Source organism: Heliangelus exortis, chromosome 6, assembly GCF_036169615.1.
Source record: "Heliangelus exortis chromosome 6, bHelExo1.hap1, whole genome shotgun sequence".
NCBI classification, from domain to species: Eukaryota; Metazoa; Chordata; class Aves; order Apodiformes; family Trochilidae; genus Heliangelus; species Heliangelus exortis.
Window position 1 is genome coordinate 7,305,030 of NC_092427.1, and position 23,823 is coordinate 7,328,852.

Consider the following 23,823-nt stretch of genomic DNA (forward strand, 5'->3'; position numbering starts at 1 on the left):
ATGTGCTGAGGTAGCTGGGACACTGGCTGCAAACCTGCCCATGTGACACCAGTGCTGCAACCTGCTCTTCCATATTCATCCCTCTTCCTGACCAAAAAAGGCATTTTTTTCCCATCTCCTGCGAAATTCCATGGCTGCTCCAACGGCCTAGTTGATTTTTTTAGTAATTTAGAAGCTCAAAGATTTATCTTTTTCCTTTTTCTGGGACTATTGGGGGTGAGCACAGCCCATAATCTGCACCCTCTGCGTCCCCTGCAGCTTTTGCTCCCTTCCTGTGGCTCAGGATCAGGCCCTACCCAGCCTACTCAAACTTTACTCATGCTGAGCTACACTCAGGGTAGGTGGGGTGTCCAGGGACACTTGGCCTTCATGCAGACTACCAACAGGATCTCCTGATTTGGCCTCAAATAGAAATCAAGGGCATCTACCTGTTGTGGTACAGGACACGATCTTGGGTTTTATTGCTGGAGGAACAGTGTGTACCTCTGATGCATTTGTCAGTGCTGATGTTAAGTGGTATTAAAAGCTCTGTGACTTTGAGCTCTGTGCCTAATAAATTCAAACTTACATGGTATTATATAATTCATTCCTATTTTACGATAATTCTGGTAAATTCCAGTTAATGCTTTGTATTTGCATTTAGTGATTACCTCTTTCAGGGAATGAAAAAGATAAAATTAGCATTTGGTGGACAAATTGCCCAGTTTCCTTTTCCATATACAGCCAAACAGAAGAATTTGTTCAAGTTAGTAGAAATTACAAAAGTTCCATAGCCTGTTACTTGCATAGAGACTTTTAAGCCCCATGAATGTTAAATTTTGACTAAAAGGTATTTGTACAAAAATATCTGTCCAGTTCTAGACTCATTCACTGTGCTTACTCCAGCTGTCCTTATTTCTGGTTTTAATTATGCCTTCCTTTTGCATTTCGTCCATCTTCTTGATTTCTGACTTTACTCCACAGTATTTTATCTTTATCTCCTATCTTTGAAAAATATTCCAGTCTGTCAAATAAGCATATTTTTAAATGGATCCTGGTTTGAAATGGTCTGTCCAAGTGCCATTTTTTGGTAAAATATTATTTTAATCTATCTGTTTGATCTTAGAAATGTATCCTACCATTCACCTACTTTGTCTTGAGCTCTGCTTCATTGCCCAGAATGAGGACAGCTGTCATACTGTTTTATAAATTGACATTTGACCTTTAACCCAGCTGCTGCTTAGACCAGAAAATGCTTTGAAAGTTCGAGGCTGGAGTATTAAACTGCTATGAGATCCAGTATGGTGGCCTCTGTTTTGTCATCTGGTGTTGTTGAGGAATGGGGACACTGAGAAATGATGTGTTTTTAAACTGAAGCTCCGTGTTCTTGCCAGGGGACAGCAGGCATTCCTGAAGGAAAGGTTTTACAAGGGATGTACAATATTGTATTACTATGAATTTTGCAGCATCTTACGAGATTACAGCACTCACTTGTGTCAGAAAAGACTGAAATCAGCAGAGCCATATGATTCAATCCAGCTGGAAACTATTCTGCTGTTTTTCTGCCTGAATCTGTCATCAGGCTTTCCTTTGGAAAGCTGAAACTTATTATTTTGTCTTTTTTACTTCACTCCTTAGCATCATGGGGTAGCAGCTGAGAAGCTCTGGGATTCTTCCCTCCATCCCCAGTACTGAGATACTTCATTGATTTACTGCAAATATACTTTAATGTAAATAACTTCAGTTAGATCAACTTTTTAGCTTTTTCTCCTCCAGCATTTAAGTCTCTCATCATTGCTATCCTTCTGCCTGCTATGAGTTACCCCTCACATTGAGGTGCATGTAATTTGTTTCACTGACATGTAAATTCCTCTAACCCTGAAAGGGGGAGCAACTTAAAGCAGCCAAGCATCTGGAAATCTGAATGGTGGCAGCATTTGCCACCAAATCTCTTCTTAACTTTCCAGCCCCAGTCCACTAAGCTGGGGAAGAGCCCTGGCAGGTTACTCTTCCATACTCACCTGCCTGAGCCATGGGATTTGCTTGCAGAAAATTTCTTTTTGGAAAAGAGAAAGTTTTATAAACTGGTGGAAGATGAAGCTACAGCAGATGAAGCTTCATCTACTGTAGCAGATGAAGCTATAGTGGGACGAACATAGACATCAGGTGTCACTGAGTAGCAGAATACTCATGTCCTTGTCCCAGGGCTTGCATTTTTTGGGGGACAAACTGGCAAAAACTCAAATGCAATGGAGCTCTGGATGCCAGCTGCAAAGCTGGGTAACATTCCCCTGCAAACTGTCTCTGCATCCCCGTGTTCAGAGCTCACAGGGGTGCAGAATCTGCCTGTTAGTTAATGAGCCTGTGCTATTTCAGGCTTTATTAAACTCTGCTGTCCTCTGTGGATAGTGCCATTTAATAGGGTGCAAAGCAGAAGCCAAGCAGCAGCAGGAAGAAAACCCAGCTGATTTTTTTTTTTTATCAAAAACAACTGGCTTCAGATGACTCAGTAAATCAGTTTTAATCACTGCAGCTGAGATGTAATATGAGCTGTTCACTGAGGCTTACGTGATTTTGAACAATTAAGAAATTTGCTCGACATATTTATTAAAATAATCATGACTGTTTTTACCATAATGGTGTAATTCCACAGTATGTGCATGAGGGTTCTTGACAGCCTGCTCCATTGCAGATGCTCTAAATGTACACTTTCACGCCAGCTGCTAATAAAACTGGCAATTAAAACAACATGTTGAAATCAGGCAAGAAAGCGATAGATTGACAATAATGACAGTTTTAAAAGATTTTATTTTCCTAAGCTGCATGGCTTAGCTTTTATTGCTATTTAGCACCGAAGGTGAGCAGCCAAGCTAGGTGTGGTATTGAAGGGAGTGACAAAAATATTTAATGCAGAGACTTTTTTTTATACCTGATTTTTAAGAAATGTTGTTAGCTGAGTAATGCTGTATAACAGCTCACTCAAATCCTCAATTCTAGTGTATTCAGACATGTAAAAACCGTAGTCCAGGCAAGAATACATGTACATTTATCCTCTTGAGCTGTGGGAAAAAAGCCTATTTTCTATCAAAGGTTTATGCAGCAGGAACATAACAAAAATAAATATTTAGCAGAAGTTATAATATTCTTTCAAGGCACTCTCCATAAGTCTACAGCTTTACCCCAGGGCACTCTTCCAAGATCCTTCAAGGATGACTTGTGTCTCCACACTTGGTGTGACAGCTTAGATCTCCCCCTCACAGGTCAATCCCCTCCACCCTTTGCTTTTGCTACCATCATTTCCTAATTGCAACAGTCTGCTGTTTGGCTGCAGCCAGCTTTGGTGTTGCCTGATTTCTAACAACCTTTCCTTGTGAAAAGAGGACTTTCTGCAGTGTAGCAGACAACTGTGGGCTCTCCGTGCAGTTCCCTGTCTCCGGGGCTGGACGGCTCCAGATACTCACAGGAATTTGTCTGGACATTTATCAGCTTTTTTTCATCCCACGTTGTTCTCTGCTCCCCCAGTGACAAACATCCTCCTCTGCAGTGCACAGGAGCCCAAACCCGTGCTGATGTTTTCCTGTCTGGTTTCCAACCCAGCTGCTGGTGGAGCCCAGGGGCAGAGCTGCTGAGGGCTGGGGTCAGGCTGTCTGCTCAGCATCCAGAGGGGATATCAGATGTGCCAGGGGAGAAGGGGATTCTTTGGGCTCTGCAGGGTTCTGCATGACTTTTACCTCCCAGCCCTGTTCCCAAGCTGGTCTGCAGGAAGATGAGTGCGGGCCAAGGCTCTCCCCAAATTTCCCCATTTCCTGCACAATTCAGGCCTCTGACTGCACACCCTGGCAGCTCGTTCAGAGCAGGGGAGGCAGCAGCTTTGTCCGCATGTGTCTGTGGGGGTTTAGGGACCCAAGATATGGGATGGCATCCCAGCCACAGGATGCCCAGGTCCCACCAAAGCTTTCCACCTCCAGGGACCACGGTCCTGTGACAGCTCGGGAGCACAGGCTTCACTTCTAGCACATGAGTGGCCCTATTGAATTAAGTATGTAATCAAGTGATTTGCTGGATCAACGACTGTATCCTTAATCCTTTTCACATATCACTAAGCTCATTAAACTCTCTTTGATACCAAGCTGTGCAAGTTCCTTAAGAGGGCCAGAGACAACGTGATCTTTCTTCAGCTTCCATTTATCACCTCCAGCTTGCAGTGAGGGGCTCCTGTCTCACAAGCCTAAGGTTGCCCTGAGGGTTTTGCTCTCTAACAATGGATGGGAAAATGTTCTGTGTGCTGTATAATATTTGATACCCTGCCCAGCATAACAACGTGGATTTGCCAGAACAAATACCCACGTAACTGACCCAAATACCCAGCAGTGGATCCCAGGCCTCAGAGGAGGCACTTAATTTCCTCTCTTCCCCTTTTCTTTCCTGACTGACATCCAGCTAACAAAGAAAAGAAACAAATAGCAAAACAAATAAGTGTTACAAGGCTCGATATTTAGTTCTGTCAAAAATATACATAGTTATACAAATATTACTTCAGCTCAAAACAGTGGCAGTTTTGGTAAAAGCAATTCTCTAATGCTCTCTAAATTAGATGAGCTGGTATGTGACACTTGCATACCAACTCTTCCTGGATGCCAGAATCTACACAGCTGTTAGAAAGATTTTCTACTGCATTTAAACATATTACAGAGAGTTTTTCCCTTAAAACAGTGCAGTTATATGCCATCACAATAGGACAGATGGAAGAGTGAAATGATTCTGGCTGGAAGCTTAAATAATTGAGAAGGGGACACGTTTCACCCATTTAAGAAATTCTTTTATATTTAAGTAGAATTTTAAAAAATTCTCTTTAGAATTCTTAAAAAGAATTTTAAAAAATAATATTTAAGAATTTTAAAAAGAATTTTAAATTTAATTAATTTGATTTTAATGTAAGAATCTTAAAAGAATTTTTAAAAATCACCTTTTAACAAAAAAAAAAAATAATCTTAGACTCCTTGGTAATCCTGCCACTTGGGAGGAACTGGTCAGAGTGGGGCTGAAAGCAGGGCTAACACAGCTCAGTCCAGTTGTGAATAACAGCATAGATGGTTATTCCAGAATTTCTATACAGTATAATTACATTTATAAATATACACTAATTTGGAGTCTCCAACTCCAGATTAAAATTGCTTCTTAATTTCAGAACTGTCAGCATGGCCTTACACAGCTTTACCCCCTCCTGCTTTGCAGGTGCTCAGTGTTCAGCCTTTCTACACTTTGGTCTTCTGGGAGGGAAGAGGGGAAAGGCAGAACCCTTAAACCCTTGGTGCTCTCATAGCCTTTCCCTCCTGTTTGATTGACCTGGCTTGATAGCATCTAACAATTCATGCCTACCTGACTGATCCTTACCCTTCCTCAGTTATTGCATCTTCTCTCTGTTTTCACACAGGTACTGATCTTAAGTAAGTGTGGGTCACTTGGACCCTCCTCCCCCTCAAGCAGGCTCCTGAGGTTGTTTGCTCACAGGAGAAAATTACTTTCCATGTAATTTTTCAGACTTAGACTCTTAGCCATGTGACTCAAAACCTACCTGGTGCAAGCATTCACATGACAGAGCTCCAAGGAAGCTAAAAAATATCTGAGTTATTCCTCTCTGTGTGATCTATTGGGTACTGAAAAATGTCAGTACTTCACTAAACTATATATATAGTCTTCGTGGAAAAGTGTGATTACTATAAGGTACTTTATTTTTCCAGATTTATGCTTTCACTGAGTGTGCCATGTTATTCTAAATCACAAAGTTGCTCTAAATCTCAAATTGCGATTTGCTTCATGTTGACAAAATGATAATGCTGGGGGTTTGAGCCAGGGTTTGTAAAATTTGGTTTATTGGGATAGCTGATAACAGCAAAGAGCAGAAACCTGGGCTTGGGACCAGAGACCTTGTCTGCAGCAGATGGCTTGCTTTGGACACGGCTGGCACGTGACTGTGCCCCAGCAACACAGAAGAAAGGAGTAATTTCTGATCACAAAGTTTCTATCAAATCATGGTTGACTTTTTGACATTGCTTTTGCACACTGACAGCTGACACACTCCTGAGTTCCAGGTCTTCAAAGAGAAATAGGATAATAGAGCTGATTTGCCACAGGAAAAACAACTCCAAGGCAGCAGTCATACAGGATAAACACACTGATTTCTTTTTCCCCATTGTCTTTATTTCTAGGCAATGTTTTTGAGAAAATTGCTTCAGAATGAGGGGTTTTTTTTATCATTCTACAATTACACAGAATAAAACTGTTGATCCTATCTTTGCCTGTAGGGCAAAGTGCACTGTTGAATAAATCAAGAATATCATTTAATATTACATTAAAAAGATGTGAAAGTATTAATACTAATTTATACAAGGCTCATTGTGGAAAAAAAAACACTGAGTAAAAAACACAGCTTGTTTTAAAAAACTTGGTTCTACAACTAATTGTCATTATACATTTATGCAGTGTAATTTTTCTGAATTATAATGTATGTATATTACAGAATGACTTGTGCTGGCTTAGAAGCAGTTTGCTGTTCAATTGACATGGTGTACTCTCAAGTATAATTGAACTCAACTGAATAACAGGGGGAAAAAGACCCAATGCTGATGCCAGTGTCTAATCCCTATAGCACTGGTATAAAATCTATATTAATGCCACTGAAGTTCATGGCATTTTTTAGGATTTACGTTATTAAATGTTTTCTGAAAGTGACAGCTACAATATACATCTATCTACAGCTGTTAGATTTAAATTTAAGATTGGGGAAAGCACTGAGTTTAATGGAAAGTTTCACAGCACCCACAGGTTTTCAGGCAAGGCAGCCTGAACAGGGTGCAGCTGAGATGGATTTGCACAGGCAGCATCTTACTCTTCCTTCCCATCTGTGCCAGAATTCTTTGTGTCAGGATAGACCTTGTGGAACCAGTCTCTCTCTCTAATAGAACAAGAAAATAATTACTGTAGGTAGAAACAAGAAAACATTTAGAACAATTTGAATCCTGAAATAAAAACGTAAATTTATATATAGATTATGATCCTTATAATCATCTAGCATTTATCTTTACCTTGAGGAGACATGATGATGTACAATCCCTGTAGTAGCTACCTCCTGTTCTTGGTTATGAGGATAAATGGCTGAGAAGAACCAACTGCTTTGGAGCAAAAATCCATACTTGTACACAATATAAATAATAATAATAAAGAAACAACCCTAATGCAAACAAGAACTCCATTAAGTGATTTTCTGAGGAGTCCAAAACTTAAAAAGTGGAGCTATAGAAGTAGAGCTTTTGTCTCCAGGAAATGAAAATGGATTCTTTTCCAGCTAGTACTCCAATTCTTGTTATTTCCTGAAGTATGAGGTTGGAAACATTTTTGATTTTGAGAGATATTTCAAGAGAGTTATCGTATTACTAATAGAGTCACAGAATAATAGTAAAGTGCCTGTGTTCATAACACTGCGATACACATATATTATATTACATTATGTTATTCCATGGGTTTATTCTGAAATATTTTATATAAATAGCACTGAAGTTGCCTTCCTCCTGGAAATGAAGTAGTGTATTTCTGGGATTGACTTTTTCCTCTGCTGAGAATAAACTTTGTCTCTTTGCATTGTGTTTAAAGAACAGACTTCAAGATGAAAAAAAAAAATCTGAATCACTCATCTGATCATGAATATTTATCAGAAATTCTGTCTAGACTCAAACATGGGAACTTTCTTATAGCTGATATTGCAAGTGATAGCACCTGCAGAAGTTAAACTGGGAAATTATATAGGAACTCAGTTATAGTTTCATTTTCAAATAGGGCACATGCTATAATATTTCTCATATCCATGAAATAAATATTTGGGCTAAATATTCAGGTCACTTTGATTTATACCTAAAGTAAACAAAATGCACACCAAAACAGTGGCTGCATTGTTAAGAAGATATTTTTTCAGTCTGAATTCAGGGAAGATAATCCTGGTCTTAGAATATGGAGATGTTTTTCTCTGTACTCTGATTTATTTGTGCTGCTTGCATACCCTCACCTCCTTCTGCCTTCTCCTCAAATAATCTCTGAAAATTTTTTTTGACTAATGCCCTGTCCACTGCATTTGGATCTAAATTTGGCTTTAATCTAGTTCTGTATCGTTGTGATTTCTGTGTACAAGGGATAACCTTGGGTACAAAATGAAAGTAAAGTCCATAAACTGACTCTGAATTTTACTTAAAATTTTACAAATGCTTTGACCATTGAAAAACTAATATTTTAATAATTTTTCATCTAGGAATATATGGACTCAAACAAATACATAGAGCATTTAGTGACTCAGCTGGAAGAACAGCGCTGGAACTTATGGAGGTAAGTACCATGCATGTACATACTTATGTTGCTGTTTTGGAAAAAAATACTGCACTCCATAGTTTTCATTCCTGATATTAAAGAAATAATTGAGTATTGAGTTCCTCCACCTAAGTAAAAGAAGTAGAGCATCACATATGAGTTGAATCTTTCCAATGCTCATCAGGACAGTTACATACATGCACATGATGCCCAGTTTTCTAAGCAGCGGGTGCTGGCCCTAGTTCAGAGTCCATAAATTAGGCTGAATTTAAGAAATGGCTAAATATTCTTGAGTGTAAATTTTTTCACTGAATGCCACACAAGCCACGGCCAAAAAAACCCCAGCACAGCAGCATGAGGTATTGAGAATTTTGAAACTAAAGTAAACACGGTTTAAAAAAAACTTGTAGTATGCTTGATTTCCTATTTCTCTCTTCCTGTTGCTCAGTGGTCTGCCCAGGCTCAGCTCTGGTTAAAGCAAAGCAGCAATTTCCACACTTGCAGGTAGTGGGTGTTTGGCCAGACAGCAAATTTGGCAACTGCTTGAGCAGCTCTGAAGCCCTCCTCAGCCTCTGCATCCCTCTGCTGAGGATGCTCAAGGACCTTGCAGATGTCCATGCATTGGTCTGGTCTGTCATCTGCTCATGGGTGGAGGTGTCTCTCATCTCAGACACAGTTTCAACTTTATTACATATTGTGCTTCAGTGGTTTTGCTGCTGTGTTAATGCTGATGCCTTCTTTAGGGAACATGAGAGGTTGTGTGTTGCTTGCATCTTCCTAAAATTTATCATTCATAACTGTGACATGAAGGCAAAAATGTTACAGATTCTTCATGGTATTTCAGCACTACTGTTCTCTGGCTGTTGGTTCAGGACTGTTCTGCAATGAAACGGTAAAGATAGCCCAGAAATTACCTAATCTTCAGAAGCCCCAGAAGTCTCACACTCTTAATGAGTTGATTATCTTTTGATCATTATTAAATTAGTTATTCCAGAATTTTCATTTGTACAGGGTTCTTATTATTGCAGCTTGTGTAAAAAGATCTGCATGATAGCACTTTGTAGTATTTGCTATACTTTCTATTTTCTAAACTCTTTGGTATCTATTTATTAACTACTCCCTATCTCATATTTTCATAGTTACCAGCTAAATTTCTATCTGGAATAATATTTTATACAGAGGATTTGATTTTTTTCTTTCTTTCTTTCTGATGGCATATGAGAGGTGCCAGTCCTTCTTGATACATAGTCAAAGATAAAGTAATCTTCAGAGAACCATTTAATCTTCATAGATTAAAATCTACTTCACCTTAGTTCTGACCAAGTCTGATTTTTCATCTGAATGCTTCTTGTGTACAAAAAAGCAGCTTTTCACATGACAGTGCTAGTTGGTATGCATCTCACAAACTTCCTGGCCTATAGGATATAAATTAGTATAACAGCATTTACAGCATATAGTGTTTATGCTATAGACTTACTCTTACTTACAGGTAAAACTCAGAAAGTTTCTGTAAAATTCATGCTTTCCTTTAAAAGTATCAGAAAGAACCAGTGCAAAACATTGATATTTACATTTAAGTTTATAGAATTCTGGAGATTATTTTTCAAGAACAAAGGTTATAACATCATCATAAGGATGATATGACCTTGTTAAATATAAATGAATAAGAAGAAATTTAAAGTTTAGCCAGTGTTTGAAAATAGCAGGGGTAGTGAATTTATTTTGTTCTGTACAGACATGTGGATGCATTCTGAAAATTCAGTAGTTTAGGAAAGCTGAAGATGGTAATTTATTGTACATATTAGTTGATTTATAATATTATTTTTATGGGGTATGGGTATAAAAAGTTAAGGCTTACAATGAGCACTACAAGCTAAGCCCTTCTGGTTTTGCCGCTCTTCTTTGAACACTTTGTTTCTCTCTTTTAAATCTCTCCAATGTTTCGTGGTGAGGATTATGCAAATAGCTCTGATGATGCAGGGGCAGTACTGGGCTGTCTAGAGCCAGACAGATGTCCTAATAAATCAGCATAGCCCTCTTTTCAGACTTCATTATGCTCTTGATTTGTGATTACCACGATTTTAACCTACTGGGTCAGTGGGCTCTGAACCTGACATTGACCAATAACCCCTACTTTACTCTGGGCAAGCTAATAAAAAAGACAGACACAAATTCTGACCATTTAGCTCCTTCAGCATTACTTACAGCTGGGACAGATTTATAGTGGCCAGGCCAAGACAGGAGTCTACAGCCGATGTCATGGTGTGCATATCAATTTTACATTTCCTTTACATTTCCACCCATACAATGGGACCCTAAGAGACATTTGGGGGCAAAAATGTCTTTTGATTTTAGAGGATGACTGTTTATACACAACATTAGCATCTGCTGGGGAACATTTATTGCTGTAATTGCTGTCCCAGGAGAACTGCCTGTGGTCAGGTCATGTTTTATAGCTTTCTACTGAAAGAGATCTCTTGCCCAGCTTCAGATGTTCTGTTGTTTAAAACCTTTACGACAAGTTAAGGCACCTCACTAGTATCTGGAGATGCAGACTTCTTTAACACAGCTTTTCTTATCCTGGACATTTTAGACTAATTATTTCCTCATGGAGAAGGATGAAAATGATTGCGTATTTGGCTTCTCGATGGTTCCCCCATTTCTCAAGTTTGAATTAAATAAATCTGTCCCAAATTGTATGAGCCAAATTTGACCCTGTTGATGTAAATCACCAACATTTATCACTGGAAATTATGTACAATAGAGATTGTGCATCTCAGTGCATCACTTTGAACCAGAACACTGAATTATTTTAGATTTCTTTGCCCTATCCTGCATAAAAATAACTTTAAATAAACCAGAACTGGGTCAGGGATGGGGGATGTCCCTGCAGTGGTGTTCTTCATATAGTCCTTTAATGCTCTTATTCAGCTAATGTAGTAATTTTTATGACAGAATCACAGAGACAATCAGCATGAGAAGCAGAAATTTGTCCCTACAGTCTTTCCTAATTGACTTTGAGAGAAGATCATAATTTTTAAGTCTTGACACATAGATCAGTGACAGCAATTACCAGCTCCCTTAACAGAATAAAGACTTTGAGCATAGGGTGCTTGCCTAAATATGCAAGGGTCAGACCCTGTTCATAACACTTGTCAAGGGAATTTTATTATTAGTGCTACTGGAACCATTACCAAATCTTTAGTCTGTCTTGGTGAAAGCATTAGATTATCCTGCATTTCAGACATGACAATCATACAAGGAATGAAGGATCAACAGCACCTTGTAACCTTATTACAGCAATGAGAAACACAGAGGGGGAGGAATACAAATGTGCACAAGGATCCATGGCATGGATTTCTCCAGTGCCACGTTTTAAAAACAGAGTTAGTTAAATAGATTTGCTATACTTTCATGACCAGAATTAGCATGCTTCTGTGCCCTGGGGTTTAATGCTTATGTACTAAAGAGGTGCCAAGTATTAAACAGGTTGCTTTTGCAGTAATCATGAACTTCCATTGGGAGAGAATAATTGCTAGCAATCAAAATAACTTGCAAGAATTCTGAACTGTGAGCACAGATTAAAATAACAACTGTGATTAGCTTTAAACTCCTTGACTAGAAAAGGACTAATCTTGGGGGAATAAGTTGCATGGCAAACAAATGAAAAACCCTATGTATGATATTATAGTAATGAAAGCTGTGAAAAAACCACAAATACTACCCCAGCTAAATAAGGTCATGCTCTGCACAAGTATCTCTTTCTTGTCAGGGGCTTAGTAATTTGGCCCAAGGGGAATTAAGGTCAAAGCAGCCAGGTCTTAGGGCTGAAACCCCATTTTAATCCTATCTGGAAGTTTCTGATAACAAAAGTTGCCTCTGGTCTATGATGTTAATGTGAGTTATATAGTGTATTTGGAATTAATTATCTTGCAGAAATGTTGTAGCCCATAATCATCAGGAGGAGATTGGCTTGGTTTGGTAATTTGTAAGACCATGAGGCTTCCTTCTTTGCTTGATCTGCCTTCCCTTGACCCACATCTTGGCAATGGACAAAGCTAAGAAAGAGGTGTTTCATGCTATTAGCCACTAAAAACCTGCTTCTCTCTGTGTTTTGCATTGTTGCTTTTTTTGCAGTATGTCTTTTTTGGCTTTTCTTTGCTACATCTCTGGATATAGCAGTGGATATATGAGAAATTTCTAAAATACATGAAAACTGATGTATTCCTTAGTTTTTGGAGGTGTGGTTGGCTGAGGCAAAGCAGAACTGAATTTGGCAATTAGGAGTCCTTCAGACATTGCGGGTACTCAGATGTTTCCAACTAACAATATAACATCACTTATGTCTTTCTAAAACTGGGGCTTGTGATTTGTGACTTTATGTGGGAAAAAAAGTCACACGAGAGTGTAAATAAAAACCCATAAAAGGCTACCAAGTTGCCTAACCCAGTTGACAATATAGCTTCAGAGACACATTTCTATGCAGGATTAGGATTTGAATATGTGCATCAGGGTACCAATTAAAAATGTATCTGATTTTTGGCCAAATGTGCTTTTCTTTAGCTGAATCTAAATGTGTATGGTTCAGTGAGCAATGCAGATGTAGTTACAGGCCACAGAAAGCAGAGCCATTGTATGATCTGTGAATAAAACCCACTTGCTTCCTTTGCCTCCCCGGTCCAATGCCCATCTCACACCACGGTTGTTAAAGCCACTTTTTCACGACTGAACTGGGGGAAGGTACTTTGAAGAGTGAGTATATTAGAAAAGCAAGTGGTTTACTGCTTGCCTTATAAATCATATTTTTAAGAGGACCAGAGTAAAAGAGAGGGAGACCAGGTTAAAGGTGACAAATGAACCTTATGGATTATATAGGTTGACTATAAGGAATAAATTTGTAATCAGGGGAGGAGACTGGATGGACAGGAGAACACTAGTTGCAGTGTTGGGGATGTGTGTATTTTAGTGAGATTTATCTCAATGTGCAAAACTGACCACTGTCTTTTTAAAGTAAAATAGGTTTCTTACAAAAGTTTAAAGCTGTTCAAAATTTGTCATTTTCACTGATTAGTCAAATAACTGACTTCAACTGATTAAAATCAAAAGTCATTTTATGCACAACTCTTCACCTGATAAATAAGCAAATCTCCTTCACCAGTGAGTCTTTTTAACTCAGGGCATATTTTGTGGAGCATTTACTAAGCTGACTTAAAATTAAGTTCATTTTGATGTGAAATATGAGAAATATGACCTGAGATGGTTTGGGGACCATCCATTTGTAACAAGTACTAATTTTAAAGAATATGACTCTCAGCCTGTTCCCTTTAATTGAAGAAAACTCCCATCAGCACTGTCCATCCGTGCTGCATGAGTCAGTAGAGAAGTATCCAGTCTCAGTTATTGAAGTCATTAATACAGAATTTGGAACCATCTGAATATAAAATGGCTTTGATACAAGCAGCTATCTCTGTATCTGTGCTAAACTACCCAGATTATAAAACTGCAGACAGAAGATGGAAAAATGTTCTTTAAAAAGTAACTTATATGGCTATGTTTGTAAAATTAAATATATTAACCAATGCTACATTTAAAAATGTTAATAACATTCTGCAATTAATTAGGGATTGGGGTGCTTTTGCACAGATGTATGCTTGTCTTAATAGCAAGACTGCCAAAGCCATGAATTGATTTGTTTCTCTTAAATTAAAAAATAGAAGGCCTTGAGCAAAATATATTCTTTAGATTTATTTGGTAGAATAAGGATCACAAATGTTCCCCACCAAGTTGAAAGGAAAAAAAACTCCAGCAGGGAAGTATGTGGAAGGTCTATTTGACATATGGATATTTGTTAAAAGCAAAATGCATGAACAGCCCAGAGTAAATTAGATCCTCATTTGTATGCTGGGAAATGAAATGTATAATTTTGTCATGGTTCTCTGTTTGCTTTAGATTTTTTTAGAAGAACAAACTCTTTTGTGCATGCAGATACACATACTACTGTAGTAGCTATTTCGGATTAGGGGGGAAAAAAATAAAAAAAAGCTCTGAGCTGATTTTATCTGAAGCTAAGTGTGTGTGGCAGGTTTTTTGTCTGTGTCTCCTGAAGTGCAGCCTTTGGTTCAGGTAGCAGACACACCACACATCGCTGAGTGGGGGAAACACGGGCCCAGCCAAAAGGGTGGGCACAGGGGGGAACATCAGAGCACCGTCTCATCTCATTCAGATAAAAATCCACATACCACATCAACATAATGATCCACAAGACATGAATATGCAATTATCTGTTGTTGTTGCTCGGAGATTATCTCCTCCTGTTTAAAAAAATCAAACATTTTCAAATGGAAACTTCTCTGTAGTTTGTGTTCATTATTTGGTGTTGAATTTAATCTTCCACTAATGTCTAGGCACAGCGATGCTTGTTCCTGTTGAATCATATTTCCCTCCTCAGATAATTCCAGTTATGTTATTGAAATTATTCACAGAGCAAAGAGTAATTCCTGTGAGTAACAGTGACACTGCCCTGAAGTCTTCTCGAAGACTGAACAGCCATATCTTTACTCAGAGCCTGTTTCCTATTTGGCAGAGGAAAACCCATGGATTTACATCAAGGCAACAAATGAGAATTTGGTTTCTTATAAAAACAGGATGTCAAAATGTATTACAGAAATGAGTTGTGCACAGACACAGGCTGCGAGGCAGGTTTTTGGGGAGGGGTGGTGGGTTTAAGGAAGGAGAAATGGAGAATTTATGAATTTGTTACTTTTAAAAGAAGGGTAGGGCACTGATCAGTTTTAATTCTGAAGTCTATAAACAGGGCAGTGCTAATGGCAGATGTAGAAAAGGTCAGTGGGAAAACATCAATGAAGTTATACAAGTTGGGTTAGCACCCTTCCCTGTAAATCAGTTTCACTTTCATGAAAGAGAAATTAAATAATCAAGGTTAGAATTTCTATTTCATTCTGTAATGCTCAGACATTTTTATTTTTCTAAATTACATTAAAGCAAGACTTCAAGACTGTAAGTGAGAACAGGGCGTCATTGTTCCACACACAGTGAGAAATGGTTTTCATCTCCTCAGCCCCAAGGATGAAACAGAAAAATAACATAATTCCCTTTTTACAGAAAAAAATAAAGCAATGAATATACTAAGTAATGGAGCTTATACAAGAGATCTGTGTCTAAGCCAGCATTTTTCTGTGTTCCAGTTCATTGTATCTATAATAAGGTTGTATTTCTCATGTCACCCCACTGTGTGCTGTCAGCCTGTTCACTATCTGCTGGCTGAAGTTCCCACATCACTGTTTGCATCTTTAAAAGGTTTTATGGCTCAAAGTAAGCTTGGTGACAATCCTATTCTGTGCTCCTTGGCTGGAGAGCATTTCCTTGTGTCTGTCATGTTCATAGCACGATGAGGCATGGAAAAGAAGACCTGTGTCTGGAAGTGTCCTCTCCAGCTCCTGTCCTCAGCCCTTGCCACTTCACAGTGTAAAAACACATGTAAGTGGTCCCCTCTGTCAGGGGAGGGGTAGTGGCATGGGGGACAAGGACAGAAGGGCTCTATCTTGTTGTCTTGAGGCAGTTTCTTTTAAATTATATTGGTACTGGTGTTGCTTTGCTGCTGCAAAGGTTTTTGATAATTGAGAAAACCATGGATGTCAATAACTGGGTCATCTGTCTGGGCCTACTGCAGGACAAAACTGCTTGAGTGGAAAGCAGAACACCTGTGCAATTAAAAAAAAAAAAAAAAAAGAAAAAATACTTGCTGTGACATTATCTTTTCCTGCTATTGAATGTTAAGCATACACTGATCCATCTCTCTCCTCTTCCACTGGCTCTTGCAGCAGGCAGCACCTTCCCTCCAGGCTTGGTGTGCACTTGGCAGCCAAAGATCCAGATGCTCTGCAGTCTGGTTCTGCAGAAGTGGACTTTAGATCCCTATCTAGCCTTATCCTAGAAGCTCCCCTCATCTCCTGTTTAGCTCAAACGCTGACTGTAATCAGACTGGAGGAACTTAACAGCTTTCTTAAAGTTTCCTTTAATTCTGTAGGATTTGGCTGGCTTCCCATTTGTACCCACTGCAGGAGATCCAGGGTGCACTTCCTATCAGTTCTGCTTGCTGTATGAAACCATTCTAATGTTAACAGATTATATTTTCCATTGCTTTATTTGTTAATAAAAGGGCATAATTATGTCTATAGTGACCCATATTCTGAGTTACGGCCCATTTGTGCATTATTTTTTTTAATCAGGAGTAATTCCAACATATTTTGCCGCAGAGAAAATATGCATTTATAGCATAAACCTGTATAAACATTATTGTAATGGGTTCTGCTAGGGACAAGATTTCAAATACAAGGCAGCATTCATCATATATTAAAGACCTGAACGTATTTTTTTCCTATTTAAATCAGCATATCTCAGAATTTGCAGACTCTTGCTTATGTAGATATTCCCCTGAGATTTTAAAAAAGTTAATAAAAGCTTGCAAAATACAGGCCTCTTAGTTTTATTACCACTTGGTTAGCTAATCAGAGTCTAGAAAATGTAACTTAAATAAGCAAAAAATAGAAAACCTAGAATAATCTCCAGCAGGTCCTTAGTAGTACAAGATACCTGCTTTTGCAGGGTATTTATTTTGTTGTAATTTAGGAGGCACTTTTAAAGGCAGCAGGGGGATAAGTCTGTCTGCTTCCAGGTGCTGCCAGAACAGGCACATGCCTCAGGTTTGATGCTGAGGAGGTTTGATGCTAGGTGCTTGAGAAGGTTTGATGCTGGTTTGATGCTAGTTGTGATAATGCCATAATAAATCCAATCCTGTTTTTCATTCAGCAGATTCCTAGTCCTCTACAATGCAAGCTGAGAGCCTCTTAAGCCCTTTTGAGAGAAACAAGTACATATGGTGTGGTTCCTGTAAGGCTTCCTCTATTTTTATGATCTTCCACTCTTCCTGGTTGGGGAAGAGAGATCAAGTGCAAAGGAAGAACCTATCTTCCTGCAGACCCTGGCAGAGATTGGCCCAGAAACAAAGATGAAAAGATGTAAGCACTCTCAGTCCCTCCGCTCCTTTTCACTGACAGCACGGTTGTAAATGATTGAAAAAAATGGCCAAATGCTGTCCTGCTCCCAGTGTCAGGAATGTCAAGATTTCTTTTTGCTTGCACTCTGCAGTGTGGAAATGTTCATGTGGCAGCACTTGACCCTTTCTTCAGCCAATTCAAGTTACTCAGAATTCCTATGAAAGACCTAAATTCTAAATTTCCGCTGAGATCAAGCAAAAACTTTTATAGATTTTTTTTTTAGGCTGAACATAACCATCAGCAGCAGGAGCTGGTGGGAGCAGATGTCCACACAGGGCAGCAGGGAAATACCTGCACAGGGAAATACCAAGGTGAGTGCTGGGGACCAGTTTGTTCTGGAATCTCTCCTCTAGCAGCTGATCCATTAAGTGATTTTCTATCTGCCAGCACAGGGTGCTCAGTGAGCATCCCCATCAGCTACCATTGCACAGTGTTTTGTGTAACACTGTGGCAGTTTTCCCAGAGGTGCAGGTAATGGTCCTGATATTTGAATTAAAGTCCCCAAAAGGGAAGTGCTGCCTCAGGTCTCTGTGGGAGGTGTCCTGTGTCAGGCTGAAAGAGCAACTTTTTCTACAAATGACATCATTACAGGTGACTTCTACCCAGAGTTTTGGAACACTGCTGGTGTTAAGTGCTGGTAACCTTTCAGTAGAACACCTGAAAACCTAGTATTGCATCACCTGTCTGTAGAGTCAGTCCACTGTAAGTAAATAAATCACTAATAAAAAAAAGACAAGGAGTTAAATGCAGTAACTGTACATTTCTTGAGGTTTATTCCCCTCAGATTTTTAGGTTTTAAAAATTCTCCCTGAAGTACAAAACCTCTTGAAGATTAGCTGGGTATTTTGGCATTATCGATTACTGTGCAAGTCCTTCGCTTCCAACCTGCCAATGTTCTGTATCTTTTCTTTCCCAAGTGTCTCCTGTTTCAAAGAGCTGCCAAAGGCAATGGTGAGCTGAGGTAAATCACCTCCTCACACATATTATGCCATTCGGAAATCCAAAGTTATTTCAAGAAACATCTTGAAAACCTTGTCCTTTCAACAGCAGCTTGATGTCTCTGAGAAAATGCCAAAATTCCTATACTGGACAATGACTGCATTTGTCAGTGCCAATTGTTAAGTTTTTATACCTAACACTATGACTACCAATAATATATCCTAATGCTATCATCCACTTAATTTTAGTGTTTTGAATTATAAGCACTACATTTTTAGTATCACTCCAAAGCAGTGGCAGGCGAAGTCATGAATTTTGTTTGAAGACTAGTGAATTGTCTTATAAATGTCTATGCTAGATAAAATTGTGCTAGCCTAGGGACAAGAAATAATTAATGATTTGGAACATGTACTTATTGCTGTGTATGAAACTGAGACACTATTAATCTTAAAGAGACACAGAAGAACAGTATCTTAGCTGTCAGGAACAGTACAGCTTGGTACGCATAAAAAATATTTGAAAATTGTAATTATAGCTTCAGGTTGTAGATAAATACTGGTTCATTTTAATTCTACATCACTTCTAGTTATAGAGTAGGAGTCCAATTCTGGTACGCTTGATTTTAGGGGATGTAAATTTGGGCCTGAAAATAATAACTTGCAATATAATTTTAGACTCCTGTAGTCTTGTTTAATCTAGCATAACTGGTGAAACTGTTCAATGATTTTACTAGGAACTTGGGAAAGGAGAATCATGGATAGATATGGCCTTTAAATACCTCTATTGCATTATTTCTATGCAATAATTGATGGATTGATAGATTTGTTGACTAGCAGAGTATTTTAAGATCTACAGGATCACACTTAGGAAGGGGTCATAATCATGCTGGTGATTTTACTGTATCTTGAGCGCCAGTTGCAGTTCTGGTCTTCCATTTCAGAAAAGGGGCAACAGAAAGTTCAGAGGAGAGCAGAAAAGGGCAATGAGATGGCTTTGATTTATGGAACAACTAGGGCTCAAGTCTGCAAAAGGCACTAACTTAGGCAGGGGAATGACAAAACTAAAAACTTGAGCAGCAGTGAGGGGAGCAGATGTCTCCTGCTTCTTTCAGTGCAAGAAATACAGGCTACCAAGCAAAACTAGCAGGTGGCACATCAAAAAACAAATGAAGATTTTTCATGGAAGATGTAAACAAGGTTCAGAGCACTGGCAACAGGGTGTTGTAGATTTTAGAAGCACACGTGCATTCAGCTAGAGACTCAGCAAAGTAATGGAAGCAATCTAGTGAGATGCACAAAATGCAGAGAGAGAAAGTTGGGTTCAGGACAGCCCTTAGCTTCCAGGAGAGTGGAAAAGTTGTATTTTTCCATGGATATTTGAGGCTTGCCACTGAAATGATACTGAGCTCTGCAGACCTGTCAGGCAGCTCCAGTGCAGCCACTCGTGCATCACCTGAGTCTCAAAACCCTTTAGCCTTTGCAATTTCAGTCAATAATTATATAGGAATCTGGAGAGGTGATTTAGGTTGACTGTGCAAGCAACAGGCATCATAATGTGATTACATTTTATTGGGATGTTATTATTTCTATTTAAACAGAAAATTAGCGCATTTTAAACTCGGTAATTAAAATTAGCTCTTAGGAGAGTTGCTCAAGGTATTTCCCTGCACAACATAGCAATTAAAACACATCAGTAGACATTACTTCAGTACTATGTGAGTGCTGTGGGATGATGGTTTAGACTGTGACAACTGCATTCTAACCAAGAACTAGAATCTGTGCAGAGACCTCAAATTCTACTGGGTCTGGAGACATTTTAGCTGCCTTTCTGCCAGCTCCCTTCTCATGATTCCTTGCAGTTTTCATACATAGAATTTTGCAGTATTGAAGAATATCAGGGTATTGCCTACTCCGATTCACAGCACAGAATGGGCTTTATGCTTAACCCAATTACACTGGATTAAACCCAAGGACTTTGACTAGCACAGGACTCTGGAGCAGAAAATTAAAGTGTTGTCTCATCAGCAAAGACTGAGGTGTAAGCTGCTGTTCCAGAAAGGACACTTTAAATTTGACAGACTGAAGTGATGATATTGGAGGTTCTCACTCTACACTGTAAAAAGGAATCCCCAACCTGGAAGATCTGCATTAACAGCCCTGACTACTGGTTTATCTAAGACAACACAGTCATAAATATCTGTTTGCAACAAGGTTTCTCTGTACCAGCCCAGGAAGAGACCCTTCTACACAATGCACTGCCTCCAGCTACAGCCAATTTGTTAAGTAAAACCTCAGTAGCAGTTCTGGGGGTATATTTAATTCCAATAATTCATTAATTCCTGAGAGTGTATTGTTCTGCTCAGAAAGCTCCAAATTCAGTATCTCCTTAAATCTTAATTTTTGAAGCTTTATTTCTCCCATACTTCTCCTTGTCTCTGATTCTCAGGACACAGCTCAACCTTTTAATTCCTTTTTAAGCATAATGAGGATTCACTTGACACCCTCTGATTCCTGCAGCCTCTTTACACAGGTATACCCAACTCTCTCTCTTCTGCATTATCTCAGGTTTTCTCACTTTGTTTCCAAGACTGCTATCTCACACCTCCTCTAATTAAAACAGTAAACCTTGGCCGAGCTTTTACTGTCTGTGCTTAAATGTTATCCTAAGTGTACTGATTCCAGAAATGCTCTCGTCACATCCAGAAATAACACCAACGTGATCAATTTAAACTGGGAAAATCTTTTGACTTGGGATTTATTGTACCGGATGACAAAGCTTTTAGTGATTGTTTAGGACGTGCTTTTTTCCATAAAACACGAGGGTTTACAAACTCTTACCTGAACCCTTCCACCCTCCTGCCGCACACCCAGGGCAGGGATCCCTCGGATACCTGCCCCAGCGGTCGGGTGGGCTGGGCCACGCCAAATGCTGTCCCCGAACTTTCGAGGACAGCCGAGCCGGTGTCAAATGGGGCTCAGCCTTTTGATTGCGGGCTGTGCACCCGGGGTAAAGCGGGTCGGGCCGGCCGGGCAAAGCTGACTTAGGCGGCGCAGAAGTGCGGCGCGAAGGGGCAGTTCCCCTGATACCACCGGGACGACTCTAAGGGGCGCCCGGACACCCCGACCCTGGGCAGACCCGCCCGCAGCCCCCAGCCCGGGGGAGCCCGGCGGTCCTGGCCCCGCCGCCGCAGACAATGGCCGCCCCCTCCCGCCTCACCCCCCCGCCGCGGCGAGCCCCTGCTGCCGGCGCAGATTTGCCGGAGCCATTCAGTTGCGACCGATTGCGATCGCGGCAGATGGGCTGGATCTGACAGCCCCGCTCCTCCGCGGGGCCGGGGGCGGAGGGGCCCGGCCGCCGCGCTCCCCGCCCCGCCGAAAGTGCCACCCCGGGCGCCCCCCCGCCCGCCCTCCCTCCCCAGGCACATGTTACACGTCCCGCGGCTGCGGCGGGAGCGGGAGGAGAAGCCGCCGAGGCGGAACAAAGCGGAAGAGGCGAGCGGCGGCGGGGCGGCCGGCCCGGCGGGCGGCAGCCGCTCTGCCGAGGCGGGGGAGGGCGGCGGTGGACTCCTGGGCCCACCGGGACGCGCTGCCCCCGCCCGCCGCAGCATGCCCCACCGCCGAGCAGGTAAGGAGCCGCCGCGCATCGCATCCCCTCCCTCACCTGCCCGCCGCCGCCTCCCTCCCTCCCTTCCCGCCCGCCCCGCCGTCTCCTCCCCTGGCTCCCCCTCGCCAGCCCCGGTGGCGCTCGCCGCTCCCCCGCCCGGGGAACGCGGAGCTGCGCGGGGGACGGGCGCGGCCCGCGGGCGGGGGGAGGCACCTGCCAACCGGCTCTCTGCCGCCGGCCCGGCCTCCTCTCCTCCCCGCCCCGCCGGCCACGCAGCCCCGTGCGGCCGCGCCCGCAGCAGCGCCGTGCGGAGGCTGCGCTGCCCCGTAGCCGCACGGCCGCCGGGAGCGGGGTTCGTTCGGGTCGCGCCGGCCCCCCCCACCCCGGCAGCGCGCCTGTGCGCGCCCGGCTCGGCCCTTCCGCGGGGCTCGGCCCCTCCTTCGCCCAAGGAGAAAGTGCAATGCGCTTTTTTTCCTTTTTTTTTTTTTTTTTTTTTGTGTCTGGTTCTCTCCTCCCGGAGCGGTGTGGGGGGGGAGCGGAGCCGTCGGTCTCGGTGTTTGAGCCCTGTTGCTTCACAGGCAGCAGCTTCCATTCTGGTGCTGCGACTCTGGCAGGAGCATCCTAAGGAGCTTTTCTAAAAATTATTATTATTATTCCCATTTATTTAAAGACTGACTCCCCCGCTTTGCACAAATCAGAGGGGGGAGATTGTACTGGTGGGAGAAATGCATTCGGCAGAAAAGGAGCTTTCTGAAATAATGTCGAGTTAAAATACACAAAGCAGTAGGGTGTGAAGTAAATGCTGTCCCACCAGGACTGTAGTTGCTAGGTCTGGTGTCTAATAAAGTGCTGTATCCACTGTCCCTCTTCCGAGGTGGGTTTATCACGAAAATGACTGAAATGAGGTAGAAAACATGTTACTGGGCCTTTCGCTTCCTTTTAGAAAAAAGCAGAGCTATATAAATACCACATTATTGCTGATGATATGTTTTTGTGACTTTTTTTCTCCATTATAACGATATAAAATTGTTTCCTGAATTGAAAAGTTTTGTAAACCTCCATTGTAAATTTTTACATACCATAAAAACGTATTCCAGAGAAACCCCTTGTTTCTCATTACAAAGCCAGGAAAGTTTTTAACAAGTGGAATAACGTGAAATAGACAAGTGATTTACATCTGAGGGGTTGGCTGTATACATTACTGGATTGCAGATAAGCCGTGTAAGTAAACAGAAGCATAGGGCTCTGTTATTGTGCATGGCTATAGAGATATCATGGGACTTTTTTTTTGCTAGTTAATAGCATAAGGCTTCGTGGGAACTGTTTGATCTGCAGGACTTTTTCTTGGCAGTAGTTTACTTAAGGTTATTACACTGTTTGGAGACTTGTATTTGCTAGCCATTATTGCATTCTTAGCTCCAGGCTTCCCAGAGTTACAGGTTAGTGGGTCAATAAAAATTGCACTGAAATGCAGGAATGGGCAGGCTAGATTTTTAGATGTGGTTAGGGAATAATCAGAATTCTATGGAATTTTTTCTGGTAATTTTGATGCTGGTCATTGGTGATGATCCAAAAAGATTATTTTTTTTTTCTTTTTTGCTAGTGAATACCAAAAATGTTTTTCCTTTTCTTGCTAAAAGATGAAACAAATCATATAAGGTAAATACAGTATTCCCTTTCAGGATAAAGTGTCCAGGACCCTTAGTTGGATTTACCAAGACTTAGTTTCTTTTGCCAGTGAACACTGGGATGAATGTCACTAACATGACATGAGGCTTGCCAGTAGCAAGAATAAAAATGTCATCAAGTCTCTGCTGTTGCTAGATTTACGTGTTCCTTTTAAAACTTGAAAATTAATGTGCAGTATGAA

The 23,823-nt window shown here is 40.9% G+C and overlaps 1 protein-coding gene across 6 annotated transcripts in view; it reads left to right on the forward strand.

Annotated features, from left to right (window-relative positions):
- NCKAP5 (NCK associated protein 5) overlaps positions 1-23,823 on the forward strand; it is a 432,579-nt gene that overhangs the window by 208,548 nt on the left and 200,208 nt on the right. For 5 of the 6 annotated variants that reach the window (XM_071746512.1, XM_071746517.1, XM_071746511.1 and 2 more), the window contains one exon: positions 8,279-8,352. In XM_071746512.1, the coding sequence (XP_071602613.1) occupies positions 8,279-8,352 (74 nt within the window). Of the gene's footprint in view, positions 1-8,278; positions 8,353-21,680; positions 21,975-23,823 lie in introns of those variants that run through there. The other variant, XM_071746516.1, reaches the window with a different exon arrangement.